This window comes from Jaculus jaculus, chromosome 12 (genome assembly GCF_020740685.1).
Source record: "Jaculus jaculus isolate mJacJac1 chromosome 12, mJacJac1.mat.Y.cur, whole genome shotgun sequence".
Classification (NCBI taxonomy): domain Eukaryota; kingdom Metazoa; phylum Chordata; class Mammalia; order Rodentia; family Dipodidae; genus Jaculus; species Jaculus jaculus.
In genome coordinates, this window is record NC_059113.1 from 24,749,652 (window position 1) to 24,764,177 (window position 14,526).

The 14,526-nt window shown below is 41.1% G+C and overlaps 1 protein-coding gene across 4 annotated transcripts in view; it reads right to left on the reverse strand.

Annotated features, from left to right (window-relative positions):
• Positions 1–14,526, reverse strand: part of Nsd3 (nuclear receptor binding SET domain protein 3) — a 144,131-nt gene that overhangs the window by 55,414 nt on the left and 74,191 nt on the right. For all 4 annotated transcript variants that reach the window (XM_004671513.2, XM_045131502.1, XM_045131500.1 and 1 more), the window contains exons 5-7: positions 11,689–11,843; positions 6,146–6,661; positions 3,399–3,525 (exon numbers count right to left, since the gene is read on the reverse strand). In XM_004671513.2, coding sequence (XP_004671570.2) covers positions 3,399–3,525; positions 6,146–6,661; positions 11,689–11,843 — 798 coding nt within the window. The remainder of the gene's footprint in view (positions 1–3,398; positions 3,526–6,145; positions 6,662–11,688; positions 11,844–14,526) is intronic.

Sequence of the window (14,526 nt, forward strand, 5' to 3'; positions counted from 1 at the left end):
ATGAAAACCTCTCAGGCTGAAGGCCGCTGAGTTTGATTCCCTAGAACCCACATAAAAACCTAGGCATTGGGGCTGGAGAGATGGCTTAGCGGTTAAGAGCTTGCCTGTGAAGCCTAAGGACCCTGGTTCGAGGCTCGGTTCCCCAGGTCCCACGTTAGCCAGATGCACAAGGGGGCGCACGCATCTGGAGTTCGTTTGCAGAGGCTGGAAGCCCTGGCGCGCCCATTCTCTCTCTCCCTCTATCTGTCTTTCTCTCTGTGCCTGTCGCTCTCAAATAAATAAATAAATAAATTAATTAATTAATTAATTTAAAAAAAAAACCTAGGCATTGCCATGCATGGGCATGACTATAACCCCAGCCCACAGGGTGCAGGGGGTGGTAAGGAGATGCTAGTGAGTCACTGGGACTTATTAATGTATAGCAGCTCTGGTTGAGGGAGAGACCCTGTCTCAAGAACATGCATGGGTAATTTATAATTTTGAACCTTGGGTGCTTTAATCCTCTTGTTTATAGTCAGCTCACATTTGGATGGTCCTGTAACAATACAACTCCATTTACTTGTGTTCCCTCGATCATCCTCCAATGCTTGAAAGTCAATAAGAATTGGAATCCTAAAGAGCTTCAATTTACTCGATGCCCACTTCCTAACACCTTGCTTATATTCTTTCTCCCAAACATTTTCTTCCAGGTCTGTCTTCCCCCACATTGCCAATGTACTTTTTTGAAAAAAAAAAAATTATTTATTTGAGAAAGAAAGACAGGTAGAGAAAGAATGGGCGTACAAGGGCCTCCAGCCACTGCAAACGAACTTCAGACACATGAGCCACCTTGTGCACCTAGCTTATGTGGGTATTTGGGAACTGAACCTGAGTCCTTAGGTTTCACAGGCAAGTGCCTTAAGCACTAAGCCATCTTTCCAGCCCATCCATACACTTTTGAGGTCCCTTAGATAGATTCACTGGAGAAGTTTCCCAACTGCCACACCTGACAACCCCACTCAGCTTAAAGAAGCCAGACTGGTAAATCACCCCAATTCCCTAATAAGTTGCTTCTTCAAAGGAGTGATTGAGGCAGTTTAGGGAGGGAGGGAATGTTCTTGAGTTATCCTTGCAGTATTCACCTTGCTTGAGGTCAGAGAAGGATCTGGCTTCTTGGTATATCTTGCCTAAAAGAGTTCCCAAGATCAGTTTTTCCATAAACAACCCTAGTCTCTCCCCAGAAAGGAGTTCCCCTTTCTAGTTTCTCCTAGAATTGAGATTCCTAGAAGGCTTAAACCCAAACCTGGCATTGTGGTTGGTTAAGCTCAACTCCCAAAACTTGGCATCATGGCTGGTAAGCTCAGCCCCTTCTCAAAACCTGTAAAAGACCCTAATTTGGGTCTCTAGGTGGGCTTTACCCCCCCTGCCTTCTTGTGCATAGGAATTCTTCACACTATCTCCTTTTCTAATCTAATAGTCTCTATGAACTTTAAAAAAAAGAAAAGAAAGAAAATACATGAATAAGCAAGAAAAGAAATACAGTGGACAGTCTCCACTGGTCTCTGCATATGTGTGCATACACTACACGAAAGTATGCACACACATGCACGTGCACAAAAAGAAAAACTTTAAAGACTAGGAAGAGGGCTCAGTGGTTAAAGGTACTTGCTTACAAGCCTGCTGGCCTGAGTTCTGTTCTTTCCAGCACCTACATAAAGTGGGATGCAAAGTGGTGAACACATCTGCAATTCCTAGGTTGGTGCACACAGCAGCAAAACAAGAGGCCTTGTCTCAAAAGAAGGTGGAAGGAGAGGGCAAACACCCTGCCTGAGGTTGTCTTCTGACCTCACAGGACAACTGTAACATCTGCGTGTGTGTACGTTCACACACACAACACACAAATTAAAAACAAAACAAAAAAACCTTTAAATCTTTGGATATTCAGCTCATAGTACTTGTGGATCAGAGAAAAGTTTTACATTAAGATAGCTGGGGCTGAAAAGATGGCGTAGTGGTTAAGGCGCTTGCCTATGAAGCCAAAAGAGCCAGGTTTGATTCCCCAGAGCCCACATAAGCACAAGGTGGTGCATGTGTCTGGAGTTCACTATCAGTGGCTGAGGCCCTGGCACACTCAATCTCTCTCTCTCTCTCTCTCTCTCTCTCTCGACCTTCCTCTTTCTCTAATAAGTTTTCTAAAAAATTAAATAAAAAAAAAAAAAGATAGTTGGGTCCTGGGTCCCACAGCTACTAAAACTTCACAGATCTAAAAACAATGAAAAGAGCTCTGCCACCGACCAGTTTGTTTCCAATAGGGGTGAAGGATGTGAAAATGTGTTACTCACGCTGAAAAGGCAAAACTGGTATTCTCATTCAAAGAGAGAGAAACAGGGCATTTACTCCAACATGTTTAGAATTGATAGCTATACTCTTCTTGTCTTTCCCCATCCCCCAAGACCTGTTATGTGGTCCAGACTGAACTGGAACTCACTATACAGCCCACACTGTCTTTGGCTCAATCTTTCTGTCTCAGCCTCCCAAGTGCTGGGATTACATACATGCCACTGTATCTCTCATACAACTAATAGTCATACTCTTTATTATAACATTGTCCTATTAAATAACTGTAGGGAAAAGAACTTTTATTATGAACAGAGCTCTCTAGGTTTGACCCAATTATTTACTACTAAAATTTTTGCTTTTGAAAGTTTTGGGGCTGGGGATATGGCTCAACAGTTAAGAAACTTGCTTGAAAATCCTACTATCCCAGGTTCAATTCCCAAGGCATCCACATAAGCCAGATGCAAAAAGTGATACAAGTATCTGGCATTTGTTTGCAATGGTAAAAGGCTATAGCATGCCCATACACATATATACTTGTATAAGTAGATAAGTACATTTTTTTAAAGAATTAGAATTTCATTTTAAAAATATAATTTATAGGCTGAAGGGATGGCTTAATGGTTAAGGTGCTTGCCTGCAAAGCCAAAGGACCCACATTAGCCAGATGCATAAGGGGATGCATGTGTCTGGAATTCATTTGCAGTGGCTGGAGGCCCTGGTCCACCCATTCTCTCTCTCTCCCCCCCCCCCTCTTTCTCTGTGAAATAAATAAATAAAAAAAAATACTTTTAAATATATATTATTTAAAATATAATTTACTTTTTTGGTGCTCAGATTAACCTCCAACTCTTGAACTCGAGCCATTTTCCCACTTCAGTTTCCTGCATAGCTATGGAGTACACTGGGATTGCTCTATAACTTACTGTCATGGTGTCTTCATACTTATGCATCATACTTGCTCTCATTCTTACATTTATTTCCTTTTGGTAATGACAGCTCTCCTAGGAACCTAGACAAACACAGCTAAGAGCAACAATGCCCTCTCAATATGGACCCATGTTCTGCCCATTCATACTCACCTGTAGAACCAGACGATGCTTCAGGAGATGATGTGTTATGAGTGGGCTTTTCATTTTTCTGGTTTGGTGAAGAGATTATAAGTCTGTCTTGCCCTCTGACACTTATTTCTGTCTTATTACCAATTCCCTTTAAAGTTAGACAAAATGAAAAAAAGAAGTAATTAGCAGGCAAATAGTGTCAAATGACTTAACATGATCATAATTTGCATGAATCTGTATTGTCTCTGATTATAATAAGCTATTATCAGAACAATTTTATTAAGTCAACCTAATATATTCTAAAATGTACAATGACATCACAAGGGGAAAATAAAACTATTTGCCTAAGTCTAGGTGATTAATATCCTTAATAAATGAACCTGTGCAACCTCATTTTTGATCAAAAACAAAACATTTTCTAGTCTGAACAGTTTCTTCCTTTACATATATAACAGTAAGAGAACTCTAGCTATTGTCACTTGGTGAAGAACCTTATAACAAAAACAGAAAGTCAATGTGTCCTATCTTTAGATACAGAAATATGTATTCATTGTGATCAAAATGACCAAATAGGTAATAAGGGGCAGAATGAAGTGGGAATAATTAAAATTTAAATCTCAACTTAGTAGTTTTTGAAAATAATGGAACAGAAATGAAGGAATGTTTGGAACTATATGCATTTTTTATTTTTTTAAATTTTTTGTTTATTATTTGTTTATTTATTTGAGAGTAACAGGCAGAGAGAGAGAGAAAGAGAGAATGGGCGCGCCAGGGCCTCCAGCCACTGTAAATGAACTCCAGATGTGTGCGCCCCTTTGTGCATCTGGCTAACGTGGGTCTTGGGGAAACTAGCCTCGAACTGGGGTCCTTAGGCTTCACAGGCAAGCACTTAACCACTAAGCCATCTCTTCAGCCATATGTGTATTTGTTTTATTTTTGAGGTGGGGTCTTGCTCTAGCCAAGGCTGACCAGAAATTCACTATGTGGCCTCAAACTCGCAGCAATCTTCCTACCTCTGCTGCCCAAGTGCTAGGATTAAAGGCATGTCACCACACCCGACTATATGTATTTATTTATTTATTATTATTATTTTGGTTTTTTGAGGTAGGGTCTCACTCTAGCTCAGGCTGACCTGGAATTCACTATGTAATCTCAGGGTGGCCTCGATCTCATGGTGATTCTCCTACCTCTGCCTCCTGAGTGCTGGGATTAAAGGCGTGCGACACCACGCAAGGCTTGTATTTTTTAATAGATCACTTTTATCTCAAATTTCCTTCAAATAGTATTATTGGGGAGGGGGTGTATAACAAAGTTGATTTGTGCATATAGCAGCAAATAAAATTAGTTTCAAGAGTAAAGTCAAACTTGGATTCAAACAACATCCAAGTGTCACCATACAAATAAAATCATTTAAATAGGAAATTAAGTTTTTCCTAGAACTTTGGCCCTACACAAATCAGCTGAACCTACAAGAAGAAACAGATGAATAGAGGACCCTTAACATTTCTAAGAAAATATAATACTGATATAGCATCCTTTAATCGTTTATTTTAATGTGCATATGTAAGGAAAAAATAAGCAGAAAATTATTTAAGGTACAGATGCTTGAAATACAATTAAATCAAAACCACAAACCCAAAGTTAAAAAGTAGGTTAGAGCAGGGCGTGGTGGCATAGACCTTTAATCCCAGCACTGGGGAGGCAGAAGTAGGAGGATCGCTGTGAGTTCAAGGCCACCCCGAGAATACATAGTGAATTCCACGTCTGCCTGGGCTACAGTAAGACCCAACCTTGAAAAACAAAGCAAAACAAAAAAATTAGGTTGGCCTTGAGGGTGGTGAGGAGGTTCATAAGCATTCCAATGCTATGAAATAATTTTGATGTCTTCAAGCAAAAATGCAACTGCCTTAAATAGAGACCCAGGTCAGACTGATGGAGGCTGATGTTCACAGTCATCCATCCATTCCTCACTAGTTCCCTGTTATGGTACTAGCATGTCTCTAAAATGCACTGAGATATCCTAAACCAACAGGGATCTAACAATCTGCTGGTACAATCACAAGGTAAAATTACCCTGCAAATTTTTTTTAATAAAAATGGTCAATTCAGATAACTGAAAAGAATGATTTTCTGGAGTGTGTGCATGCACACACATGCACACAGGTATCATGGCACATAGGTGGAGGTCAGAGGACAACTTTTGGGTGTTGGTCCCTGCCTTCCCCCTTGTTTGAGGCAGGGTCTCTCATTATTCATGAGTCGATTCCAGGTTAGCTGGCCTGTAAGCTTCTGGCAGATTATCCTGCCTCCACCTCCCTTACTGCAGTAGAGCATCCGGCATTACACGGGTGTTGGCGATCTGAACTCTGGCAGTCACACTTGCACAGCAAGCACTTAATCCACTGAACCATCTCCTCAGATCCAAAGAATGGGCTTAATAAAAAGAAAATTCACAACACAGAAAAACTAACTGTACAAATTAGAAATGGGCAAACTGCCTGTTTTTTTCTCCATGACTTTTAGGAGCCAAGCTCAATTTTGGCTGCATAGCTCCAGATTAATCTGCTACAGATGAGAATATTACAAAAGAGGGGAAACAGAAGAAAAACATAGCTGTTTTGCCTACAGAGTAAATATGACTGACTGTATATTTCAAATGAAGAAAACAATGGTATTAAATGATTCCTAATGTTGATTTTTTTAATGCCAAAGTCACTATTTTTAAATAACACCCCTCAAAACAAAAATCTCATAAGAACAAGAGGTACCTTTGTTGAATAAACAAACTGATCAATAAATTTCCCATCTCCTGTTGCATTCTGAAGAGCAAACACTTGTTCAATTTTCACAACTGGAGACATATTACACTTTTGCAAATCCAGGCTCCCTTTGTGCATTGTAATAGAAGCTGGTAAGGACTTCCTTGCTGCTGCGGTTTTCCAGGCTATTTTAACAGGCGCTGGCTCTTCCTCTTCCACGCTCGTGTGCCGCCGCTGGCTCTGTCTTCGGATCTCAGTACTTGGTGGTGAGGAGACGGCCTCCCCAGCACTGGACTGTTCTGATTGGGTATTCAGTATAGCTCTTGGTCTTCGGGGTTTTTTAACTTCAGTCTTGGAGGTAACATTCTTTTTTGCTTGAGATAATGCCTCTTCAGGCTGTTTATCAACATAGATGAACGTGTACTGTTCTATTCTTTCTTCCCGGGTCATTTTCAATGCTTTCTCTGCATGAGCAATGCCAATATCCCACTGGGCACGTTCTCTTTGAGGTCGGGGTTTCCGAATCTATAACAAAGATACAGGTATTATGTGACACAGTTTAATCTAGTAAGTTCATTAAAATCAGTCCACATTTCCCAAGCATTCTGACATCTTTTTGGGTATACACAAATACCTCATGTGCTCCAGACAATTAAGTGGAGTATACTGGTTAATGCAACCGGTAAGCTGTGTGACTCTTTGAGATGGCATGAAGGTGTGTTGTTTTATTTATCCTTCCTTAGTTGACTACTCTGCGGGACAACAGCCCCACAGAGGGCTTGTCCTTCTCACATCACACTTATTGCAGCACAAAGATTACAGATAGTATTATTTTCAGTGACCAACAAAACGCTAATATTAAACATGACACCTGGATTGGGAAGATGGCTTAGTGGCTAAAGGCGCTTGCTTATAAAGCTGACAGCCTGGGTTCAATTCCAAAGTACCTATGTAAAGCCAGTTGCACAAAGTGGCACATGGATCTGGAGGTCGTATGAAGTGATAAAACGTACTGGCCTGCCCATATATGAGTATCATTCTCCCTTTCTCTCGTCTCTTTGCTCACAAATAAGTAAATAAAAAATATTTTAAAACAAACTAAACCAAACAAACAGAAGCCCTAAGACCTTAAAGCTCCTATTTCAGGGAATGTAGACAAGTAAGTGGTGTGGAGATCTTAATAAAGCTTGCTGACATGCAAACAGAAAAAAGAAGGAAGGAGGGGAGGGAGGGAGGAGAGAAAGCACAAAGAACACATGAAGCTGACAGGACAAGGAGAACATCAGTGAGAGGAAAAAAAATCAGCTCAAATTTATTTCCACAGGTCTGTAAGTCCAGGGTTGAGCAGAAAAGCTTGGAAGGATGGGTAAGAAATCTTTGAAAAGAGTGAGGTGACCAAAGGAGTTGACTTAAAGTATAGATGAGCAAAGCAATTAGTTGTTCTGGCCAGGCGTGGTGGTGCACATCTTTAATCCCAGCACTCAGAAGGCATAGGTAGGAGAATTGCTGTGAGTTCAAGGCCAGCCGGAGACTACATAGTGAATTCTAGGTCAGCCTGGGCTATAGAGTGAGACCCTACCTCAGAAAAACGGAAAAAAAAAAAAAAAAGCCAAACAAATAAAAAAGAGCTATTCAGTGGTTAAACTAAGGTAGACCAAAATTTTATACTGAGCTCATGAGATAGTGGTGTGACAAATATTGATGTGTATAAATGCACAAATTTTAAGTCTGGTAAACTAACCAAAATCTGGGCTGGAGAGATGGCTTAGTGGTTAAGAGCTTGCCTGTGAAGCCTAAGGACCCCGGTTTGAGGCTGGATTACCCAGGACCCACGTTAGCCAAATGCACAAGGGGGCTCAAGCATCTGGAATTTGTTTGCAGTGGCTGGATGCCCTGGTGTGCCCATTTTCTCCCTCTCCCCACCCCTCTATCTCTGTCACTCTCAAATAAATAAATAAAAATAAATGACAACAAGAACAACAACAAAAACTAACCAAAATCCTCTGATAAAACTTAGCTAGCAGGCTGCAGAGATGGCTTAGTGGTTAAGAAGCATGCCTGTGAAGTCTAAGGACCTAGATTCGATTCTCCAGGTCCCATGTAAGTCAGACACACGTGGTGGTACATGCATCTGGAGTTCGTTTGCAGTGGCTAGAGGCCCTGGCGTGCCCAGTCTCTCTCACCCCCCGACCCGTCTCTAATAAATAAATCAAAATAAAATCTTAAAAAATATTTAATAATAATAATTTTTTTAAAAACTTAGCTAGCTTCTCAAGTGTAAAACTGGATGGGAGATGGCTCAGTGGCTAAATGCATTTTTGCAAGCCTGCTAGCCTGAGTTTGGTTCTCCAGAATTCACATAAAGCTGGACACAAAAGTGATGCACGCCTGTAATCCCAGCATGCCTATGGCAGTGGGAAGTGGATCTAGGAGAATCTGGCAGCTATACAGGCACATACTCAGCAGCAAAAACAGCAAGAGACCCTGTCCCCAAAAAGAAGATGTGAGGGGAGGATAAAAACCCCAAATTTGTCCTCTGACCTCCGTGCAGGTGCTCATACATGCACATATATATGAATAACAAACATATATTAAAAATTAGAAATTTCTAAACTACAAGTGACCCATATTAGTGGTATGATATATTTGAAAGAAATTGTTTTTATGAAACAAAAGAAAACCAAAAAGTAAAGAAATACAATAAAATCTCAACCAGACTATTGAGAATTTGTCCCAAAATACTGAAGTATTCAACATCACATCAAATATATTTCCTGGTTCCATCACCTGTATGGTTTGAAATGAACCAGTTACTTAAACTCTGTACCTTAGTTTCTTTTTCTTTTTCTTTTTTTTAAAAAAACCTTTTTTAATATTTTATTTTTATTTATTTAACAGAGAAAGAGGGAGAGAGAGAGAGAGAGAGAGAATGGGCACACCAGGGCTTCCAGACACTGCAAACGAACTCCAGATGCGTGTGCCCCCTTACGTATCTGGTGAACATGGGTCCTGGGGAATTGAACCTTTGCCTTTGCAGGCAAATGTCTTAACTGCTAAGCCATCCCTCCAGCCTCTTAGTTTCTTTTTCTAAAAAATATTTTATTCATTTACTTATTGGAGAGGGAGAGAGAGAGAGAAAGAGAATAAGAATGTGCACCAGGGCCTCTAGCCACTGCAAATGAATTTGAGATGTATGCGCCACCTTGTGCATCTGACATGGGTACTGGGGAATCAAACCTGGATCCTTTGGCTTGGCTGGCAAGCCCCTTAACCACTAAGTCATCTCTCTAGCCCTGTACATTTGTAGAAAAAGAAATAATATCTATCTTATTGGGGATGTTATGAAGATTAAATAAGGACATAGGATACTTAAAATGATGTTTATATCACACTAAGTAGTAAATGAATTTTTTGTTCAGTTTGATTTCTTGAGTTTTTGTTTGCTTGTGTAAGACAAGCTTAACTATGTAGCCTAACATGGCTTTAAGTTCATGATCCTCTGGCCTTTGCTTCTAAGTGCTGGAATTACTGGTGTGTATAATCATACCTGGCTCGAATCAAACATGTTTAAAACCTTACTTTCATAAAATAACTGTCAAATAGAATAAAGAATTATGAAGAGATACTAAAGTAATAAAGGTATTTAAAATCCCTGGCAAGGGGCTGGAGAGATGGCTTAGTGCTTAAGCGCTTGCCTGTGAAGCCTAAGGACCCCAGTTCGAGGCTCGGTTCTCCAGGACCCACATCAGCCAGATGCACAAGGGGGCGCAAGCATCTGGAGTTCGTTTGCAGTAGCTGGAGGCCCTGGTGCGCCCATTCTCTCTCTCTCCCTCCCTCTCTCTCTCCCTCCCTCCCTCTCTCTCTCTCTCTCTCTCTCTCTCTCGCGCCCATTCTCTCTCTCTCCCTCCCTCTCTCTCTCCCTCCCTCCCTCCCTCCCTCTCTCTCTCTCTCTCTCTCTCTCTCTCTCTCTCTCTCTCTCTGCCTCTTTCTCTCTGTGTCACTCTCAAATAAATAAATAAATAAATAAATAAATAAATAAATAAATAAATAAAAGAAACAAATCCCTGGCAAAGCTGGGCGTGGTGGTGTACACCTTTAATCCCAGCACTCGGGAGGCAGAGGTTAGGAGGACTGCCATGAGTTTGAGGCCACCCTGAGACTACATAGTGAATTCCAGGTCAGCTTGTGCTAGACTGAGACCCTACCTTGAAAAACAAAAACCAAAACAAACAAACAAATCCCTGGCAAAATCCGCATTTCACTAACATTCAATAGACTTACATATAAGAACTTAATTTACAACAGAATGGTAAAGTTGTTTTTGCTTTTTTGTTTCTTTGAGCCAGGTCTCATGTATCCCAGGCTAATCTCAAACTTGCTATATAACACAGGATGACTTTAAACTTCTTATCTGCCTGCCTCTACCTCCTCAGTGCTGCCATACCCAATTTATATGATGCTGGCAATCAAACCCAGGGCTTCATGCATTCTAAGCAAACATTCTACCAACTAAGGCACATCCTTAGTCCCTGAAGTTTTTAATAGTACTATAATGTTATATGACATGTGAAACTTTTTATTTAGTTATATAGATACACTGGGTTAATTATGTTTTTGTGTGTATGTATGTCTAAGTGTATATGCACATATGCTACGGCACATTCATGGAGATCAGAGGATAACCTCTCCTCTCCACCTCAGAGACGATGTCTCTTATTTTGCTGCCAGGAAAGCCAGTCTAGCTGGCCAGTGAGCTTTGGGATTCTCTTGGTGCCTAAGGTCACAGGCACACAGATTCTAGACATGTGCCATTTACATCCAGCTTTACACTGGTGCTAGGCATCAAACTTGGGTTGGCAAGTTTGTGGAGCTAGCACCTTTAACCACTAAGCCATCTCCCCAGCCCTATGTCTTATGTGTGTTGTTTATCTGTGCTTGTATGGGCACAATGCCATGGCACAGGTGGAGGGCAGAGGAAAACTTTGAGGTGTTTGTGCTCCATTTTCTTTGAGACAGGGTCCCTTGCCACTACAAGTAAAGTGACGCTGCAACTGAATGTGACTAGCTGGCCCATGAACTTATAATTTTCCTGGCTCTACTTCCCTTTGTCATTGGCACGTTGGGATCACAGGTGCATGCACCACTTTGCATATAGCTTTATAAGAGTGCTGAAGAATTGAACCTAGGCTGACAAGCTTTTCAAGCAAGCACCTTTTTAACCACTGAGCCATCTCCTGACACCACATTTGAGTTTTATTGAGACAGGTTGTCACTATGTGGCTGTACTTGGTCTGGAACTCACTCTGTAGATCAGGTAAGCCTCAAAATTTGCAGCAATCCTTCTGCCACTGATACTAAGGCTCGAGATTACTGGGATGCACCACCATGCCCAGCTGTAAAACTTACTCATGGGTGCTGGGGATATAGCTAAGCTGTAGGCAGCCTGCTAGTTTAGTAAGGGCAAAGGCCCTGGGTTCCATCCCAGGCACTGTAACAAACAAACAAACAAACAAACAAACAAACCATAAAGATATTAATATCTTAATAGTTACCTTTTGTTTTTCAGAGTGATTGCTGGCTTGTTTGGTTGCCTCAGCCAGTAATTCATCATACTGTTTATGACCTTTATACTCCCGTACCCGTTTTTCATGAACCCATGCCCTCTCAGGCTGGTTGCTAAAAAACTGAACATGATATTCCCTGGCACCTGTAAATAAAAATGCATATTAATCATTTTAAATCATAAAAATCCACATGCACTTTACCAATGGGAACTTTAGTTTTGGTTTCTCAACATTTTATCAATTGTTCAAAGACAGATTACAGAGTTGGAGAGATATGGTTCAGTGGCTAAGGCACTTGCCTGCAAAGCCAAATGAACCAGGTTTGATTCCCCAGGACCCACATAAGCCAGATGCACAAAGTGGCACATGTGTCTGGAGTTAGTTTGCAGTGGCTGGAAGCCCTGCATTCTCTCTATATATCTGTCTCTTTCCTTTTCTCTCTCCCCCCTCAAATAAACAAGAATTTAAAAAATGTTATTAAAAAGGATACATTACAATGCTTACCAACTTCACAACTAATAGTTTCAGTAAAAATCACCCCAAGTGATTAAAATCAGCACAGCAAGTTTTAAGATAAAAATATAAATAAATTCTTCTAGCTTGACAGATTTATTACTTTGACTATATCAAAAGTATTTTCTGTTTTTAAAATATTTTAGTATTTTATTTTCATTTATTTATTATTTATTATTACTTGAGAGAAAGAGACAGATAAAGAATGTGCATACCAGGGCCTCCAGCCACTGCAAATGAAGTCCTGATGCATGTACCACCTTTGTGCATCTGGCTTACATGAGTCCTGGGGAATCGAACTGGGGTCCTTTAGTTTTGCAGGCAAACACATTCACCACTAAGCCATCTCTCCAGACCCAAAAGTACTGTCATAATAGCATCACTACAATTTCCCTTTTGCACTTAATAGTGGGAAAGCAATAGCAGGAAGAGCTACTGTTCCTTAACACCAACAGCTAAAGGGGCAACCAACAACCTTGCTCTATGCTCTTCACAGGCACACACTGAGCAGACAGGGTGAACAATGGCCCTGTTCTTTGTGCTGTTCACATGCACACACTGGCACTGGTTTTTCTTTTCTCTTTTCCCTCCCTCCCTCCCTCCTTCCCTCTCCCTCTCTTTTTTCAATGAAGCAGGGTCTCACTATAACCTAGGCTGACTGGAACTCACTTTGTAGCTCAGACTGGCCTCAAACTCCTGATGCTCTATTTCAGTTCCAGAGTGCTGGGACTAAAGGTGTGCACTACTAGTGCACTCATTTGAGTGGCTGGGTGAACAGCTCACCATTTCATGGAACTCCATTACTGGCAAAGTTTGAGAGAAGAACTACAGTTACTCAAAACTGACTGACTGGCAGATATCTCCTCAAGAATGACCTCTTGCTGGGCGTGGTGGCACACGCCTTTAATCCCAGCACTTGGGAGGCAAAGGTAGGTGGATTGCTGTGAGTTCGAGGACTCCCTGAGACTACAAAGTGAATTCCAGGTCAGCCTGGGCTAGGGTGAGACCCTACCTGGGAAAAAAGAAGACCTCTTATTTCAAGGAAAACATTATTTGTTGCTAATAACATATGATCTTTCAAGCACACTTAGAATTCTGGAAAATTTATCTTTGCTTCTGAGTCTTCTGTTCCCAAATATCAAAAAGTATTCTGAGATGGGCATGGTGGTACATGCCTTTAATCTCAGCACTGAGGTCAAGCACAACCTGGACTACAGAGCAAATTCCAAATCAGCCTGGACTGGAGTGAGATTAGGTAAGGAGGGAGGGAGGGAGGGAGGGAGGGAGGAAGGGAGGGAGGGAGGGAGGAAGGGAGGAAGGGAGGAAGGGAGGAAGGGAGGAAGGGAGGAAGGGAGGAAGGGAGGAAGGGAGGAAGGGAGGAAGGGAGGAAGGAAGGGAGGAAGGGAGGAAGGGAGGAAGGAAGCTAGCTGGCTAGCTGGCTAGTTGGTTAGTTGGTTAGTTGGAGTGATACATGAGACCCTGTTTCAAAAAAATGAAATAAGGGCTGAAGAGATGGCTTAGCAATTAAGATGCTTGCCTGTGAACCCTAAGGTCCCAGGTTTGAATCCCAAGTACCCATGAAAGCCAGATACATGTGGTGGCACATACATCTGGAATTCATTTACAGTGGCTAAAGGCTCTGGCACATTCATTCTCACTATCTCTCTCACTGTCTCAAATAAATGAATAAAAATTGAAAATTTAAAAAATGAAATAAAATAATGTACTTTAGACCCTGTTCCAAAAATGTTTTTTAAAAAAATTGAAGAAGTATGTGGTGATATTAACTAATATGATTTCAAAGAGTCTCTAGGGATGAAGAAATGGCTTAGAGGTTAAAGTGCTTACCTGTGAAGCCTAAGGACCCAGGTTTGATTCCCCAGTACCCATGTAAGCCAGATGCACATGGTGGTACATGCATCTGGAGTTCGTTTACAGTGGCTCAAGGCCCTGATGTGCCCATTCTCTCTCTCTCTCCCCCCTCTCTCTAATAAAAAATAAATAAAAATAAAATATTTTTAAAGAGTACCTATAAAGGAATATTCTAACATTTGAAAGACACGCCTAACTCAACAAACTAGGAATTTTTAAGTGGCCAGTACATGCACAGTACTAAAAAAAAAAAAAAAGACTCCCCCCATTTTTATTTATTTATTTTAATTTGAGAGAGAGAGAAAAAGAGGCAGAGAGAGAGAATGGGCATGCCAGGTCCTTCAGCCACTGCCAACAAACTCCAGACATGTGCACCCCCTTGTGTTTGGCTTAATGTGGAAACTGGAGATGTGAACATGAGTTTTTAGGTTTCACAGGCAA